General features: G+C 31.9%; 2 protein-coding genes across 5 annotated transcripts; both read right to left on the bottom strand.

Annotated features, from left to right (window-relative positions):
- Positions 1 to 1,493: 1,493 nt before the first annotated feature.
- LOC108910498 (mitochondrial Rho GTPase) lies at positions 1,494 to 14,206 on the bottom strand. 4 transcript variants are annotated; one of them, XM_018715115.2, is made up of 11 exons: positions 14,061 to 14,206; positions 13,450 to 13,863; positions 13,221 to 13,373; positions 12,834 to 13,162; positions 10,484 to 10,812; positions 7,553 to 7,683; positions 6,570 to 6,785; positions 6,316 to 6,512; positions 6,204 to 6,242; positions 2,783 to 2,854; positions 1,494 to 1,719 (listed from the first exon to the last, which is right to left on the bottom strand). In XM_018715115.2, the coding sequence occupies exons 2-11, from the start codon at positions 13,849 to 13,851 to the stop codon at positions 1,590 to 1,592; spliced, it is 1,998 nt and encodes a 665-aa protein (XP_018570631.1). In that variant the 5' UTR covers positions 13,852 to 13,863; positions 14,061 to 14,206; the 3' UTR covers positions 1,494 to 1,589. The 4 variants fall into 4 exon arrangements, with proteins under 4 accessions (XP_018570631.1, XP_018570628.1, XP_018570629.1 ...); XM_018715112.2 differs by lacking the exon at positions 6,204 to 6,242; XM_018715113.2 differs by lacking the exon at positions 2,783 to 2,854.
- A 2,567-nt stretch (positions 14,207 to 16,773) lies between these two features.
- Positions 16,774 to 18,109, bottom strand: LOC108910499 (general transcription factor IIH subunit 3). Its single transcript, XM_018715116.1, has 6 exons — positions 17,808 to 18,109; positions 17,528 to 17,750; positions 17,260 to 17,475; positions 17,070 to 17,205; positions 16,977 to 17,013; positions 16,774 to 16,901 (listed from the first exon to the last, which is right to left on the bottom strand). The coding sequence occupies exons 1-6, from the start codon at positions 18,032 to 18,034 to the stop codon at positions 16,838 to 16,840; spliced, it is 903 nt and encodes a 300-aa protein (XP_018570632.1). The 5' UTR covers positions 18,035 to 18,109; the 3' UTR covers positions 16,774 to 16,837.
- Positions 18,110 to 18,476: the final 367 nt, after the last annotated feature.

Consider the following 18,476-nt stretch of genomic DNA (forward strand, 5'->3'; position numbering starts at 1 on the left):
TGTCCTATACCTATCTTTGACAGTTTCCGAGAAAATCGCGCTTTAAAATGTCAAATGTGTCATTTATAAAATCCTTTTGAAAGAAAGCAAACGAAGAAAGGGACAAAGTCATATGACACCTTTAACTTATTTTAAAAGTACTAAAGTCTGAGATCATAAAAATGTCACACTTCCAGCACATCCGGAAAATACCGGAAGTCATCTTTAATAGCAAGTATCTAACTGCAATAATTTTAATGGAATACCCTTCAACTAATTGAGAATTCGTATTCTACAAACAATTTCAAATCATTTTTATGTACACTTCCCTATACCTAAAGTTCGGAGTTAATGAATTATTATATGTCTAATGTAAAAATGTCATCTGAACGATGCATAAATGGAAAACGACATAATCAGTCAATGCATAGATCAGAGGTGCCTAGGAATCTTAATTCTAATATGGTTGCTGTGACAGGTTTTTCTTTGCAAATATGGCGCCTAAAAACAAAAGCCTGTCATAGCAACCATATTAAAATTAACATTCCTAGGCACCTCTGATCTGACTGATTGTATCGTTTTCCATTTATGCATTGTTCAGATGACAATTTTACATTAAACATTTAATCTCAAAAACTCTGAACTTTGGGTATAGGGAACTGTACATAAAAATGATTCGAAATTGTTTGTAGAATACGAATTCTCAATTTGTTGTAGGGCATTCAATTAAAATTATTGCAGTTACTTGCTATTAAAGATAACTTCCGGTATTTTCCGGATGTGCCAGAAGTGCGACATTTTTATATCAGACTTTAGTACTTCTAAAATAAGTTAAAGTTATCGTATGACTTTGTCCCTTTCTTCGTTTGTTTTCTTTCAAAAGGATTTTATAAATGACACATTCGACATTTTAAAGCGCAATTTTCTCGGAAACTGTAAACGATAGGTATAGGACATAATATATATATTTTAGTGTAATATTTTAGTAAAACAAAAATAATATATGGGGTGTTCCATATGAAATAACAAAGTTTAGGACATTTCCAGTCAAATAGGAAGTGACCCTCAGTTGTTTTTATGATTAAATTTTGCATCAAATTCAATGATACACATGCCCAAAAATTGAAATCAATATATTTTTTCGTGCCTAATCTAGAGCCTGGGTAGTAATCTCGTGGTCAACCGGTATATAAACTTTTCCTTTTATCTATTTTTCCTTTTATGTTTTGATTGTTTTATACATAACTTATTAATGTATATGCGTTTCTGTGCCTGTTAAATTAATGCTATTGGAATTTCGTTATAACAAAAAGTTTCCATCCATATATTTATCACATACCGATTAATTGTAACCTTTCCCAAAAAAACAAAACGCACGCCTCTGGCCAAGGGGGATCCATCATAATCAAAGGTCATTCAACTCTAAAGCATTTTTCGATGTACTTACCACACTGTCCAATCAAGCATCATGTTTTTTACACAACTCCCATGTGAAAAAATAACCGTTCCATATCCAGGGATGTAAAAATATAATTTGGAAGTACAACTCAATGATTATACATAAACAATAATTACAAACTAAACTCAAGACATTCACCGTTTCCATAAATCTATCTCGTTTTATCCGACGTGTTCAGCACCCTCGCAACTAACAGTCCCAAAGCCGTAACGGCCGCCAAACTTAGACCCGCCTTCCACCAGACTGTCGAGTCGGTCGTGACGCCGAACTCCCTGAAGTTCCTGCGAAGATACGAAAGTCGTTAGATTCAATTCTGTAAACTTCAATCGACATGCGACATTCAAAAGCGCATGCTGAAAGTTCAAAATGCATTGACGGTACACAATTTTTTTAAAAATTTTATAACTACAACACTTTTATTTGATTCTAGAACAAATAACCGATTTTCAATGCATTTTGAAACATCTGAGCGTTACACACAAAACATAAAGCGTTGAGCGTTAAAACAAACAGATAAATTATACAGGGCATTTTGAAAACAGGTGCGACAAATCGAAAAGCAGGTAGAACATAAAAAAATAAGATGACTTTTTCTATGGGCTTTAGGACCATCCCGTTTTGTTGTTAATATTAGGCAAAGTGTATAAACTGGTCAAAATTTCCCTAAAAATTCCAGGTTTTCCAGGTAGATACATTTAAAAGATTTTTCCGTTTCCCAAATTTTTTGTTGATATCTTCAAATAAATATTTAACAAAGCATAACTATTTGGAAAATTATACAGTGGCCGCCATAAAATTTGTTCCAAATAGGAAACATCTTTACGATTTTAGAAAACTTTTTTCTTCTAATAATTTTTGCAAATAAGGCTAATCTAGACATACAAAAAGACTTTTGGTTTAACTGACAATGATGTATTTTAAACCAGCTTTCTTCAAATTGGCCAAAAAAAAACTGAGATGAATAGAAACCAAACATTTTTAGATATTTTTTTATATATATTTCATTTTAACAGAAAGACCCTACAACACGACTATGGAAAAAGTGGTTTCCATTAATTTTGCTGAATTTGAACATGACCCTTAGAAAAAGCTCGTTTTATTTTTTGACGTTCTACCTGCCCCTAAATTTCAAAATCTTCTTCAAAACACCCCATATGCGAACAATTTTTATAACAGAATATGAGTTTTGCATTCTTCAAAACCCATAAAGGAAAATAAAAAGCGTTAGTAACAACGAGAAACGCAACTATTTTACTTCGAATACAATGTTGGATTAGATTTTTGGTGAAACTGTTCAAAATGTGTATTAGATAACATTCTTAGAAGTCTAAAAGTGATAGCAACCTGCAAAACTGATTCAGCCACTCTGTGGGCTGAGGGCGCAACAGTAACATATGAACCATGCGGCGCAACGGACTGGAAAACAAAAAATTTCTATCAACGGGAGCCTACAAGCCGTAAAGGAAGATCAAGAAAGAACCACAGTAGACTAAATATAGTGCTACATCTATCCCCCCCCCCCCCTACCAATAAGGATTGTAAATTTGGTAATAATTCTGATTTTTTTTTTTTATGTTAATGATCATGTTTTGTTATTAATAGTGATTTAGAAAAATTGTGCTTAATCATTACCACCTGTAATATAAAGTCTCACATCTTAGCGTCACTGTTTAGTGACGTCGCCCCAGAAGTTTAATCAATCCTTAATTATTAATGACATGAAGTTAGGACAAACATTGATCAATTTTAACATTTTGGTCACTATTACAATATTAATTAATATAAAAAACCAAAATTTCGGATCACTTGCTCTTGCTTTGAGATATACCGAATGACTCATTTTAATCGACGCACCCGAATATCTCTGTTGCTAAGCCGAATAAAAAAAAATGTTCAGACAAAAGTTATTCAGGACAAAGGGGGTCATCTAACTGCAATAATAACTTTGACCTTGGTGTCAATTTTCAAGGTCATTTGAAGGTCAAAGGTATTTTTTAAATGGGAAACCCTATTTTTGATGCCGGATTCGGAAAGAGCGGGAAATTTTACGTCCAGTAAGGTAGTTTAACAATTTTTAGAGTGACCTTGAAAAGGTCAAATCAAGGTCAAATATTGAAAATTGGAAGAATGTGGCTCCAGTAAGATGATTTTTTTTATTCGGCTTAGCAACAGATACTCGGGTGCGTCGATTAAACTGAGCCACCCAGTATATCTGAAATCATCTGCAATACCTCATTTTCCACAAAAGACAAGTCTTGCTTGAAGATGTTTGATATTTCAGTAGCACATTTTTCAACATCTTCACAAGAAAACGGATATGCTCATGAAATTTATAATATTCGTCAATTTGTTAAAATGGGAAAAACGTCTTTCAAATTCATTCAGAATATTTCTCATCTCTGACTCGTAAATACCATAATTTAACTGACGACTGACCTTTGCTTTCAAAGACAGAACATTTATCAAATCTTTCCTCCCCTATTCAATTATATGAAAACAGTGAATAATTTGACTAGGGTTTTTCGTCTTAGTTCATACGAATATTGCTTGTAACGCAATGGAAAAGATACAGCGGTTTTAGTATAGCAGTGGCGGCTTTTAACTTCCATATCAAGGAGGGCGGAAAAATTTAAGTACAAAGTTTGAAAAAAAATCAAATAACGAGCGTTCAAATAAAAACGTGGTCGAAGTTGGCTCTGACACATTGGACGTAGGGAGTAGCTTATAGCGACCAACTTAACCTCATTTCTCAACGAGCTGTATAGCAGCTGTCAGTTTCAATAACGTTAATGACTATATAACTTTATTCTAAGAATAATCGTGATAACAATAACAAACAATTAAAAGAGAACAAACGCAAATCTTTTTTTAACACTGTGTGGCAGGTACCGACTGATACTCCCACCATTTGTGATAAAACACGTACAGAAGTTCTTGGCGCATTTTCCATTATTTGTTGGACATTTTCTTTTAATTCTTCAGTCCGCTTTGTAGGTCAGCCGCTTCCTTCTTTTCTTGTTACACTGCCCGTTTCACGAAAAACATTAACACAACGCTGAATTGCACTTTGAAAAATTTTGTACTCAACAACGCCGGGAAATTGATTTTGAAATTTTATGAAACATTCCTCAATAGAATACTTCCATATTCCATCAATCTTGCGTCCATTTCTAAAGTAGGACTCTATGATAAACACTTTTTGTTCTTGAGAAAACACCATTTTAAACGCTTTTTAAAACGAAAATATTCAAATTGATAGCGGCAATATAGCGCTTTGCCAGATGACGTTTAAGTTCATTTGCTATACGCTACGCCCTACGTCCAAATTTTCAGAACCAACTTGACCACGTTTTTATTTGAACGCTCGTTATAATTGGGTAGTATTACGTAAAATTGAAAACATTATTTTTTTATAGTGAAAGTCCATTCTTCTGCTTTTGTCCGAAATAAGCTTTACAATTACTTATTCATTAAAATTTGGGATTTTTCAATAGATTTCATTGCAAGTGCTGTTAGTCTATCTTTACAATCTAATTTAAACTTTTACAATTTTAAAAAAAACACGTACGTAAGCAACAAAATTTTATACCACTTGTAAGCAAATTACGTTTAATAAGAAAAGAAAGCAAAGAAAGTGGTGAATAGCTATTATTTGGTCGCGAGTGGACTAAACAGAGCCCAGACTCACTGTGTGACGGTAACCATGACCACCACTGTAAACACTTTACAGATTTCCTTTTTGATGTGTTTCATATTATATTAGGGCCCGGTACTTTGAGTTTTGGTTAAGCCTTGATTAACTAATCAGGCGATTAGACTGTGAATATACTATTATAAAATAATTCAGTATATGTACAGCCTAATCGCCTGATCAGTTAATCAAGCTTTAACTGAGACTCAAAGTACCGGGCCTAGGTCCATCAATAGAGCATTAAATCACTGATTTTGTGAAAAAAATACTACGAGTAGTAGCAAATGGACTGTGCCATTATATAAAAGACAGTATGTAAATATATGTTTCCTACTCGAGTTTACCATTAATTAATTTTTTTTACCATTTTTATGCAAAAAACCGCATTTTTTGCTTATAAAATCTACACTAACGGAGCAATCTGACTACTATAAAGAGACAATTTGTAGAGAATGGAAATATGAATAAAACGAGACGTCAATTGACCCGATCAGATAATTAGAAACTAAGAAAACCGGAAAAAATCTGAAAATTTACCAAAATTTCTTGAAGCCATATTGTAAAAGTAGAATTATAATATTACAAAACGTATATTATTCAAATTTTCCGATAAAGTGCTGCGAAATAGGTGAAAAATTACTCCAAACATGCTCAAAAAGGGCCGAGCGTGTGGTCCAGTAGTGGGAGAAGATCGGAAGATCGTTTCGTTTCTTTACCGAGTAACTTATCTGTCACGAATGAAACGTCGAGGACTTTATAAACTAGGTGGTAATGGTTTAAGCGGATAACTTCAATAACATTATAAATATATGTATATTTTGTGCAATTGTGTAATCGCATGTGTCCGTGTCGCAACTTGTGCTATTTCATGTAAAATTGTGTTACAAAAAGTTTATTTTCTACATTTTTTTTGAGTATAAATCAAGCTGTAAATAAATTGTGTAAAGCCTTACGAAGCCAATTTGCCGTAGTGTGACTTAGCCCCACATCAATTTTATTTTACACCCTCTTTACCACGAAATTTGCCCAACCATTACACATCGAACAAAATGCTGTACGTCTACGTAAACAAACCTGTGCTTGTAGAATAATATCCAAGCTGCTTGAAAACGACTAACAAAAATCAAGAATTAATAAATTGGCGTATAAATTAATTTTCAATAGAAACGACTGCGGTAGTACTTACGGGAAAGCGGCCATGGTCGCCAACTTGACGAACATGTCCTTTTTCAAGGGGCCCTTGACGCTGAAACGTTGCGGGGGTAAAATTTTGTACTTTTGACAGAAGCTGGCGGGTTGTAAAAGATACTCCTGCCGTACTTCTTCTAAGTCGTCCTTACAAGCAACCATTAGCACTGGAATTTTGCTCTCTGCGAAGTATTTCTACAAAAATAATAACAACGATAAGTGAAAAATGCGTTTTGATTCAATTTTACGTACAACATATATCCTGGCGATGTATTCAAAGGATTTTTCGTTATTTATGTCATACACGAGACAAGCCACGTCACATTGCACCTCTTGTGGCATCAGTGGGTCAGATACGTTGCGGACATTGATGTCCCTTAGCACCATTATTTTTTCCTGGCCGTATACTTGCACCACGTTGACTGTACAGTTGGGGGTTCCCGTTTTCTCCATAAGAGCATTTTTACCCTGGAAAGTGTTTTTCAAAGGATCGTTGAAACATGTAATTTGAAGATAAATAATATTGTTTATGAAGGCAAAAATAATTTACTTTTTTATACGATTGTTTGCGTAGGTTAACCTTGAATGAAACAAATGGAAATAATCCGGTTACAAAATTAAATATTTATCGATTTGCTTGATTTGAAGAGTCACGGTTTACTAAATATTATAAATAATATCACATTCTTTTTTCTATAAATGATTTAAAAAGACAATGAACAAATGGACCACTAAAATGGACTGTAATTTCAAAATTATTTTCTCATATAAGTGGCTCAGAAATCAACTTTGAGATGCAATTTCCATGTTTAGTGGATTTCTGATTTCGATGCAAGGTGTAGACTTTTAATAAATGAAATCAAAATAAAAAAAAATAAAAAGTTCTATAAACAAAAAAATATTTATCATAGACGTTTCATTGTTCTATATTGTTAAAAGCTAATTTAACGAAATATTTTATAAAAAAATAATTATAAAAAGTAAATTAAGGAAACAAAACAGATTGAAGGTAATAAAAAAAATTATTAGAAGCAATAAAATTACTGCAATACGTAACTAATGACAAAATTTATAATGTAGGTACCAACTTGCTCAAGGTAATGAAATTTTATTGACTAATAAAAAGATAAACAAAGACGAAAATAACTTACAAAGTTAAACAAACGAGAGAATATTAAAAGATTGATGAAGAGACAAAATTCATATGTTAAACTTTGTCAAAAGCTGCAACTTACATCAAGTGCTGACTTAATAAAACTCCTACAAAAGCTAGATTTCCCAGCGCCCATCGGACCAATAACGTGGCATTGATAAACGTTTCGGCTCGACTGTTTTTTCACCAAGTCAAGCCTTTTTTCTCTCGTGACTAAAAAAAAATAAATAATTGTTACCCTTGCAACAAGAAATAAAAAAATAGTGCCATATTGGTGATTACCTCAATTATGAGTATTTTAAGACTGTATTTTATCTTTGAATCTAATTAGTAAAAAATGCCAATACAACTACAAAAAACATTAGAGACCATGTATTCCATTTTGTTTTAAGATGCATGCCTATTTTTGAAATGTAACAAATTTTTTTAAATATAAGTAGGTTATTAAATTTTGCACAATTTTTTATGAATTTTTCAAAAATGATACTAGAAAAACAAATGAAGTCCAAGCAAAATGGCCGCGGATGTTAACTTTATTAATTTAAATAGAACACTATATATTTTTACATATTTGGATAGAACGTTCTCTGTCGAGCATAGTCATATAGGGTTTGTTGGGACCTTCTCTAACAATAAGCAAGATACTATTAGAAAAATAAAAGGTTTTTTATTAAGAAAATAAGACATCTTGTAATTATTTAGACCTCATTCAGGCATTTTTGACTTTTTCAAATTACATAAGGATTTACAGATTTAGTTGTGAAATATCTTGACATATCGGACATTGATATGGTCCAAAATGCTAGGTATTCTAACTAAATTTCGCTAGAGTAAAGATCTCCATACTCTACTTTAATTCCTAATATTTTAATTTTCTACTTCTGTGTAACCTATTTTAATTAAATAATAATACAAACTGTCAATCAATAACAATGTTATCATGACATTATCTGTCACTGTCACGGCCTACTATATAACATTGTCCATGAGTAATTAGGCCTCTCACGGCCTAATTAGTGAGATTTAGTTAGAATATCTATACGCATTTTGGACCATATCAATGTCCGATATGTCAAAATATATTACAACTAAATCTGTTAATCCTTACGTAATTCGAAAAAAGGCAAAAATGCCTAAGAGGTCTAACAATTACAAGATATCTTATTTTCTTAATAAAAAAACATTCTGTTTTTTTTTAAGAGTATCTCGCTTATTGTTAGAGATGGACCCAACAAACCCTATATGACTATGCTCGACAAAGAACGTTCTATCCAAATATGTAATAATATACAGGGTATATACAGGGTGTTTCATTTAAATTAACAAAGTTAACATCCGCGGCCATTTTGTTTGGACTTCATTTGATTTTCAAATATAATTTTTTTAAAATTCATAGAAAATCGTGCAACTTTTGTATTTTACATTTTTTTATAACTCTTAAAACAAAAAAGTTAAGGGGGGGGGGTCAAAATATAGTGAATCACCCTGTACATGGAACTGATTGTGTGAGTCAATTTTGATGGAATCTCACAAATTACTAAAAATTGTAAAAAAACTGATGATACGTTTTCGGTATCAATTTTTAAGACAAAATCAAGTGTTAAGTCAGATATTTGGTATCTTCATATGTTTTTGAATTACAGTACCAATCGTGCATTGTTAGGTTGCCTAGGCTCGGCAGTCACATGGCTTGTAAACATTTATGAAGGTCCTGTATATAAATAAGATAGTTTTTATTTTGTAAAGAAATAATTTATTTTTATTAGCCGCCACTAACGTTATCTCTCCTTTTCTTTGCAGAAATATATTTCTTTATCTCCAGTTTCATTATTATTAATTCTAGTTCAAAAAGGTAAGTTGCCACGGCATTTTTGGCAACCTATTAATTTGATTATTATCCTAGCAACTATTTCAAATAAAAAAAATTATAATTTCCTGTATTTCTCATATTCGTTATTCTATTTTCTACATCTTAACCAACTATTGGTTCCATTCGAGGTTCCATTAAAAAGCACACAAGTTTGTGTTATAGCTTATAGTAACCATGAGATCCACTAAAAAAACTAGTATCATCAATAGATTCCATGTCGAACAGTTCATAGGGACCAATTTTATTTTAATTCTAACCGATACAGCACCAAAGATACCAAATATTCAATTTGTCTTGAAAATCGAGAAATCTAAAGTTATTTACTTGTGGCATAGTTTTCATTTTTTTTTTCCTTATCTATAGGGTATTATGCCACGTACATTTATAGTACACCTTAACGAGAATTTGAGAAATCAAATATTTGTGATTTTGCTTGGGAAATGAGCATATAATTCAATGACGTTCAGCCAAAATTTGGGAGAAGGAAAATAGTGCATACCATTAAAAGTAAATTAAAAGAGACAGATTTTTTTTTTGAAGGGAGAAAGACGCTTCAAATTATTTTGTGAACTTGGATCCTTGGATGTTGGCTAAAAATTGTTAAGAGATGAAGTAAGTAAGTAATAAAAGACTAAACATCATATCATGCCTCCAACTAAGGAAATAAGCAGAGACAGACAAATTTAAATTGTCAGAAATAATTAAAAAGCGTAAAGAATTTAGCCTCAATTACTATTTGTCCACGGAACTGACTAACTTTTAAATTTGAAAAAATCCCTTTTTTTCAGAATGAACAAAATGTTGTTATTACAAAATGAAATTAATAATGTTTGTAGTACAAAGCGCTGAAAGAAAATAATTGAAAGAAACTGGAAATAAAAATGTATGATTCCTTTCTAACGAAGCATGGAACAACACATCGACCTGTTTTAGGTAAAAATTAATTTACCTATGGCTCACTAAAGGAAATATCAAACTGAAATCTGACTCATCAGTTTTTTAGAGAACTTAAAAATCGTATCTGTCCATTTTTTCTGTATCTGTTTTATAGTAGTCTTTACAAACACTCATTTTTGAAGCAATCACCTGAATTTTCTGAAATGCATTGAATTTTAAAATGCAAAGGATTTTCACCCTACAAACCTTGCACTGCCGTTACTTGACTCTCATTTTCGTAAATATTATACCCCAAATAGGCCAGGTATTCGAAAGTCCTCGGCAGATCGACAAGCGTCATCAGTGCCCACTGACACATATAACCTTGCAAAGTGATCCAACCCTTCTCGTTGGTAGGGACCATGGCACTGACATCGGGGCCCCAAGCAGGAGTGGGACAGGTAGAAAAGAGCTCGTCGAATTCTGCAGGAGAAAGAGCCCTGTCTCTGTCTTTATCGAATCTTTCAAATATATGCGTGAGGAACTGTTGGCCTTTGTGCGAGAGCTCTGTGGTGCACCCTGACGGTACTTTTAAGCTTCAAGTAATAATACATTATTTCTTAATTAATTATTTTTTTACAGTATACAAGGTTTATTCTACAAAAAATACTTTTTCTCATTGATGTTGCATTCCTGGATACAAGGTGTTAAAGTAAAGACAAAGATGCCAACGTTTGTACAAGAATAAATAATATAAACTGTGTGTGAAGAAAAACATGAAAATAGATAGTACTTAGGTATAACTGAAAGAAAAATTTGTTAAAAAATCAAAGTTTCATAAATGCTTTGCAAACAGCAAATAATAATAATACTATAAAAAAGGTACACTAGTTGAAAATCCATAGGATGTACATTTTTATTTTTCGAGAAAAATAAGGGAAAAGCTCTTAGTTCACAGAAAATGACAAATAATTATTAAAACCACATATGAAGGAAAAATAAAAGGATATTTCACATACACTAACGCAAGCAATTAAAAAGTCAGAAGAATTTCCGAAATTTTTACATGATTTTTGACAGACTGTATTTAAGTGAAAAATGGTCGTATTGGGAATTAGAAAAAAGCATTTTGAAGCTCTAAGATTCTAGTTTTTAGATCTTTCGAAATTTTTTAGGAGCTACAGTTATCATGCAATTCTAAGAAATAGCATGACAAAAAAATTTTGCAATTTTCTTTTTTTTTCTGAGTCCACTGACTTGGATAAATTTGTTTCAGTTAAGCCATTGTATGGACCAGATAGCTTGTTTATTCAGCTTCAATTTCCTTTTTTTTTATTTCGATACGACCATTTTTCATCGAAATATTGGAGTTTTAATGGAAAAGGATCCTTTTACCCTCAATCATCAATATCTCGATGACAAATGGTCGTACAGAGAATTGAAGGGCAGTTTCGAAAACTGGAATAAATTTCGTATAACATGCTGCTGCAACTTTTTGGAAAAAATATTTTTTCATCTTTTACACGAATTTTAAAAAATAGGAAAAAAATGGTAATTTATGGTTTTTTAGAAAATTGACGACTAAATTAGAAATATTTACGAAATGACTAATATTAAACATGACTTTTACAGTTTGATATACCTAGAAGAAGCTTGTGAAGTTTCATCTCGATCTAGCGAACCCTTTCTTTGTTTCAAAGTCAAATCTTTGAAAAAAATTAAAGGGTCAAGTTTTTTGAGCCTAAAAAAATTTTTTTGAGGTTTTCTCACATTTTTACCGCAAATAACATTTAAATTGACGAAAAAAAAATTGAAATTTTTTTCAGAGAACAAAAAGGGTAGTTGTGAAAAATCTGTTTTTTAAGTGATTACAGACTACACAAAAATTAATTAGAAATTTGTCTCAAAAAAACGGTATGAATCTGGGTCGAAATCTGGTTTGGGTCATCAACTTCAATTTTAATTTAAAAGTTGATGAACAATTGAATTTTGTTTTCTTCAATGTCCGGAAGATTTAAAAAAAAAACAAAAAAAACTAAATTAGTAACTTTGATTTTAACATATATTCTTCAAACTGCACATTTTTTTTAAAGACAAAGTTGATATTTATTTGCTTACAAATTTTGATATGTTTATTTTCATCCATAATTAATAAAAACCCCATTCAAAGTAACAACTTTAACAGCCTGTATCCTAGATACACAATGTAAAGAAAAACATTAAGTGAATAACCCCAATATTTTTTTTGAGGAACCACATCTCCCAGTTTTTTTAAATTTAAATGGGGCACTGCACATAATTCTATTATTTTTAGTGGGACTGTTAAAAAGTTGGACCAACAGAAATTTTACTTGTATTCCCACTTTTGACTATCCCTAAATTCCTCAAACAGAACAAAATATAATTGTAATAATTAAAAAATATGAAATATTTTCATGTGTTATCTACCCAAACATTGATGATTATTTACAATATGATATAAACCTATCAAGTTTAACCCGTGATAAACCGATCAACAGTGATAATATCTCTGATTTAAATAGGAATTATTTATTATAGGATAAAAGTCAGAAAGAGCAAAAATTTACAGTGCGATATTACAATAATTATTTCCTACCTTGGGAATAAATAATCCTTAGACATATTTAAGTTATCGTTATATCCAAATTTTCGCAGCACTGTCCATGTGGTCTCATTTCTACCCCTCTGTATAAACAAGCTGTGCAAATACAAAAATCCCTTCATCGTAACACAATTCTGACACACTCCGTCTTCCAAATTCTTTCTCAAAACAGCCTTAACATCATCTAGAACTTGTGGCTGTAACGGTGCGTTGAAACAACGGCTTTGAAAGTTATTTAACTCTATGTCGTTGAGTAAACCGTCACAGTCTATATCACAAATTTTGAAAATTCTAATTAGTGCCTTTTTACATGCATCTGTCAACTGGAATAAAATATAATTTTACAACTACGAAAGGTAACGTGTTTGCGGTTTTACTCACGTCTTCTTTTTCTACTGAATAAATTGGTGATGTAGGGTGCAGGACTGCCTTTTGAGCATAATAAAACATCTCTGAAATATTTTTCAGAGTTTTTGCAGAACATTCTACACAAGTTTCTATTTCAGAGAATTCTGCCATTATTTCAAATATACCCTAAAATATATTTATTTCGTAAAAAAATCTCATTTAAAACTTCCCTAAATTAAAAAAATAGCATGTACTGACTTACATCAATAGTTGAGTATTCCACAAGATCGATTTTGTTTCCAACCAACACCACAGGGCATGGTTTATCCGGATGGTTTTGCCTTATGAGAGGCATCCAATGCGTAGTTATCCTCTCAATGGAATCTTCATCATCGACACCATACACGATGCAAACCACACTGGCCCTTTTAATTTGTTCATTTAAGTCGGTATCTGTTTGTTCGGCTGATGAAAAGTCCACAATATTAGTGGGAACTTGTTCGGGAGTAACGTCTGCCGGTATGGTAATTTCTTCTGCCTTTGGTGGTACATTCTCCGGAAATTCTTCACTTACGAGGGATAAAATTAAGGAGGTTTTACCTACACCACTATCACCCACTAGCAAAATACGCACAGTACGTTTTAATGGAGATTTCACTACCATTTTTACATAAATCTGAAATAATTGAGGTTAAGACTAAATTCATAAACCGAGTTCGTATATAAAAAGAAATTATTTACAATTTTGTTTGTTTTTAACTGGAAATCGTCTCAATTAAGTTTTACGTGGTTTAAGATTAAATAAAAATAAGTATGACACTTGAGAGGAGACAGGGGACAGGTGAGAAAATCGTGGCAGGTAGGTGCATTTACCTGTGAACTTTAGTCATTAAATATTTCCCACGAGCACATAACTGTTTCTATTAAAACAATGTTTTCTCCAGGTTTAAGTCACTAAAATTACATCACATTTACTCTTTACTAACGAATTTCATTATCTTTTCTCTAATGTTCTTAACGTCAAAATTTCAACGCGTGCGTACACTAACTGGCACGTGACTTTCGGAAAATTTATAAATTTCTGACTTCGCGCGGCGGTTGCATACTTATTTTATGCCAATTTGGTTACTTTTTGCGAAATACCACTCGCCGAGAATGTGTTAATTCTGTTACTTTGTTTATGTCCCCCACGATGAGGCGTTCTAGTTTCAGTCCGTTTTTTTAAGCGGATTAATAAACCCATCCCAAGGAGCTTAAGTAGGTCTCCCGCCGAGACTGTAAATATATTAAAAAATTTTGTCTATTAATAGGCCCGTATTCCGAAAATATATACCGGTTTTTTTTTATTCGAGTTTCAGAGTCGCTTAAAATTCAAAACACTCCAACAGGAAATAGATGAAAGCAATGGTTTATTCATTTCTTCATTCCTGATTTTTTTTTTACATTTCGTGGACTAACATAATGGTGACAAAAATTATTAGTAGTAATTAAAGTTTGTTTCATTCAAACTGGAACATATTTTATGTATAATTTGTAATAGTAGGTACCTAAAACTATCCAATTTTTCACATTCATGGGCATGGGCATATAGGGTTGGCAGAGGTGTGCCCACGGCCCACCCCAGAAAGCTGACCTCAGAATAAAAACATCCAATAATATAATTTTTCTCATAAACAGAGTAAAAGTTGCTTTTTTTATTAAATAGAATTTTTCTTCGCTTTTCTACATTTGTAAAATGAAAAGTGAAAAGAACTTTAAAAAAATAGGCTCCTGGGCTCACCCCAAGCACAAATCCTAGCTACGCCCTTGTTCACATTTGTACCTCTGCACAATTTCTAAGAATGATCTTAACTTCGAATTATTGTATAATTTGTAATAAATACCATAACTAAAGACATTAAAAATATTGAACTACCTACTTATCTATTATAGATACTTAAATTGATTCCCTAAATCTGTTTATTCTTCGAAAGTCAGCTGCATTTTTGCAGTGAGAAAGTGACATCTATAACAATAATGTGGAATTACTGAAATTAGTCTTGTAGGGAAAATATTTATTATAGTTTGCGTATTTGATTTCATAAAAAATGGATATACTATAATCATATAAGTAAATAAATAGGAGGATTTTATTGGATAGGGCGAACGGAGCATGCATTCACTGAGGCCATCTCGTGTTGGTGCAGCAAAACATTGTCCTTTATAGAAATTGTTAAACAGAAATCTGCAACCACAGATCGAATCTGTAGGCTTTTTTCGCGACTGTATATTGGTGAACATCTGACGTGTAATTACTTTTTCTATCTCTCTTGATCTTAGTTGTCATCTGGTAATTTAAATCTCTTCATTCTCTCACACTACACATACTACTACACTCGCGAAAAAAAAGTTATTATCTTAAATTATTAGTAGCTGTTTTATGACCTATTACTTATGAAATACTTTTTATTTTTAGTGCATTTCATTATATTTAAATTTACCGCCATTGTGGTGCAGCGACATCTATTAGATAGTAGAATTAGAAATTACTCTAATTGTGTTTTTCAATGCAGTTTCTTTAATTATTTTATGGTATGTGGTTTCCGAGTGTGTCGTTTGCTACACCAGCTACAGATGGAGGTACCCTACCGCTGCTGCCGACAGAAGACAGAATAAAACCCTCTTATTTAATTACTCATATGACTATAATCTTTGATTAAGTGTTACGTTTTTATTTTTGCAATAGCATTGAAATAATGTAAATACAAATAGCAGTTTATTTTGCATTTAGATCGAATAGTAGTTTCAAGTAAAAAAAAAAATAGGTATTAAACTGATATGGAAATTAACTACCTTGTGGCCCAGAATAGAAAACTACTTGTGGAGTAATGCCAATTCAGCAGTTGGAGAGCCTAAGAACATCTCATCTTCCAAATGTATTGTTTATAGTGCTGCAGTGGAACAATTAAATATTTATTAATAAAAATTATATTGTGCCCCAAGAGAAAACGTAAAAATATATGAAAATTGAAATTAAATATCTCAAAGTGGCTCCAACATTTATTATTTATAAAAAAAAAGAAACTACCATAGAACTATAAATAATATAATAATAACGATATATTTTGTGATGTGTGACAATTACGCCGTCTCTTAAAAGTGACTTGACTTTATTGATTGTAATTACAATGCTGAATAATCCTGTAAGGTACATACCAGGCTTTAAACAATTACAGTGATTAAAGTTAGTTAGTTACCTACAAGTAACATTATGTTTATTTAAATATTTGCAAGAGCTTCACAAATGAGACATTTTTTATAATTCATACCACACAAATACGAATCACATTCGCAGTACTAGAAATTATTAATTTCCTTATGAATTAGAACGATCAACCCTTTGACAAAAATAACACCATTTCTTTATTGACTTTTTTCACAAATTAAAGGTCCTTTGATCTCTGAATGAAGAATATTTAATTCCCAATTTTTTTCTATTATTTTTAATACAGATTTTAATATATGGTCTGTTATCCACATTCATAATAATACATCAAAATTTAAGAATCATACCATTTAATTTGTATTTTGTATTTATTTAAAAGTATTTTTAATGCAAAAAAATATGCAACAAATTATAAAACTTAAACATTCACAATGTAATTAAAAAATTACAGTTTAATCCTCTTCTTCTTTGGTTTAACAGCTAACGGAGCTGGCATTTTGAATACAGTACTAAAAAATGAAAGTAACTTTAAGTAAGTACTTAAAAATGTATACCTCAAACAGTTTAGGAAAATGTATACTTACTGACACGTTGTGCAAATTGGACTAAACTTGCAGAAAACTAAAAAAATATATATACGTTTACTTACAATTTTGGCACTTATTAGTTCAACTTACTTGAAAGACAGACAGAACAAACATATCCAATATCAATAAGTTCTCTATGGCAAAAACATGCAGCTCTATAATCAACCTTTACAGGTGGTGGGAGTACTAATTTTTCTCTAATAGGTGGTTCTGGTAAAAATACCCACTGAAAACAATATTTTCAGACACATTTAATACAGAGAATGGTTACAAGAATTACCAATAAATACTGTAGCAATCCCTGCAGTTGTGGGACTTTTAAATATAAACCGTTTGTAATATCGCAACCCTGCTGCAATAAACTCAAATGCTGGTCCAATGTGCAAACGTCTATCACAACGTTTTGTTTCTGGGCGGTGAAAAAAACATTCATGTAGTTCATGTATTGTGACGCAGAACATCCGCTTCCCGTAACGACTAAAATACGGCTATTCAACTGAAAAACATTACTCATATTTTAAATGTTCTGTTAGACATATTTTGTATACCTTAGCACCTGGAGGTTTCGTCCTTTGTATTCTCGCAATATAACAAAGAGCCATGGCGATTGCTCCTGCTAAAAGTGACTCTGTAACAATGGTGGAATTTTCAGATGACAGCAGCTTCGCCAAGTTTTGTTTTGTTGTCTTTTCAACTGCAGTAAAAACTTCATATTGCCCATCAACTTGTCTTACATCCAGTGGTTTTCCTGGTCCAGGGTATATAAACTGACTAAGCAAAAAGAATAGCTAAAAGTTGTACTTCTCTATTGATTTTGAGAAAAGTTACCTTGTTTTTGAATGACAAGCCATTATTGCTAACCTGTTTTGAGACTTTTGCATTAAATGACTATTTGCAAATGCTATCACAGAGTCAATACAGTGAGTTAGAACATGAGGATTGTCCCTTAACATTTTTTGCCCAGGATTGCTATCTAAAATAACAACCAACAAACTTGTTTCGTCTGCCGATGTAATTTCGGGATGTTTTTCACCAGGCACTACTATATTATTCATTTTTAGTTACTATTAAATTAACTTCCTTTATTAGTTAACGACAAATTAACCTAAAAATTCCTTGTTGTTTGCTTGAATCTGTCAAATGTCAACATTTCAATCAATAACAGAAGTATGTGTCAATAACATCCAATAACGGCTATAGTCATACTGCAAAACATACAGGGGTTATACGATAATTACTTTTACTTTTGTTATCCGAAACTGAAATTAAAAGCAGTGTCAAAATTTGTAGAAATATGCCAGTGTAATGACAGTGAAACATCTAAAGATTTGTAAGTTATTTGGTATAATTTACTGTCTTATTTTTAATGAAAAAAGCTTTAAAGTCTAAGTTATCCGGTCCAACAAAACTGGTTAGGTAAATTTTTGCATTATTTATAACAGCTCGTAAATACGAAAAATTGCAGGAGAGTACTGTCAAAGCCTTCAAACCCGTCAT

This window comes from Anoplophora glabripennis, unplaced genomic scaffold (assembly GCF_000390285.2).
Source record: "Anoplophora glabripennis isolate ALB-LARVAE unplaced genomic scaffold, Agla_2.0 scaffold376, whole genome shotgun sequence".
Classification (NCBI taxonomy): domain Eukaryota; kingdom Metazoa; phylum Arthropoda; class Insecta; order Coleoptera; family Cerambycidae; genus Anoplophora; species Anoplophora glabripennis.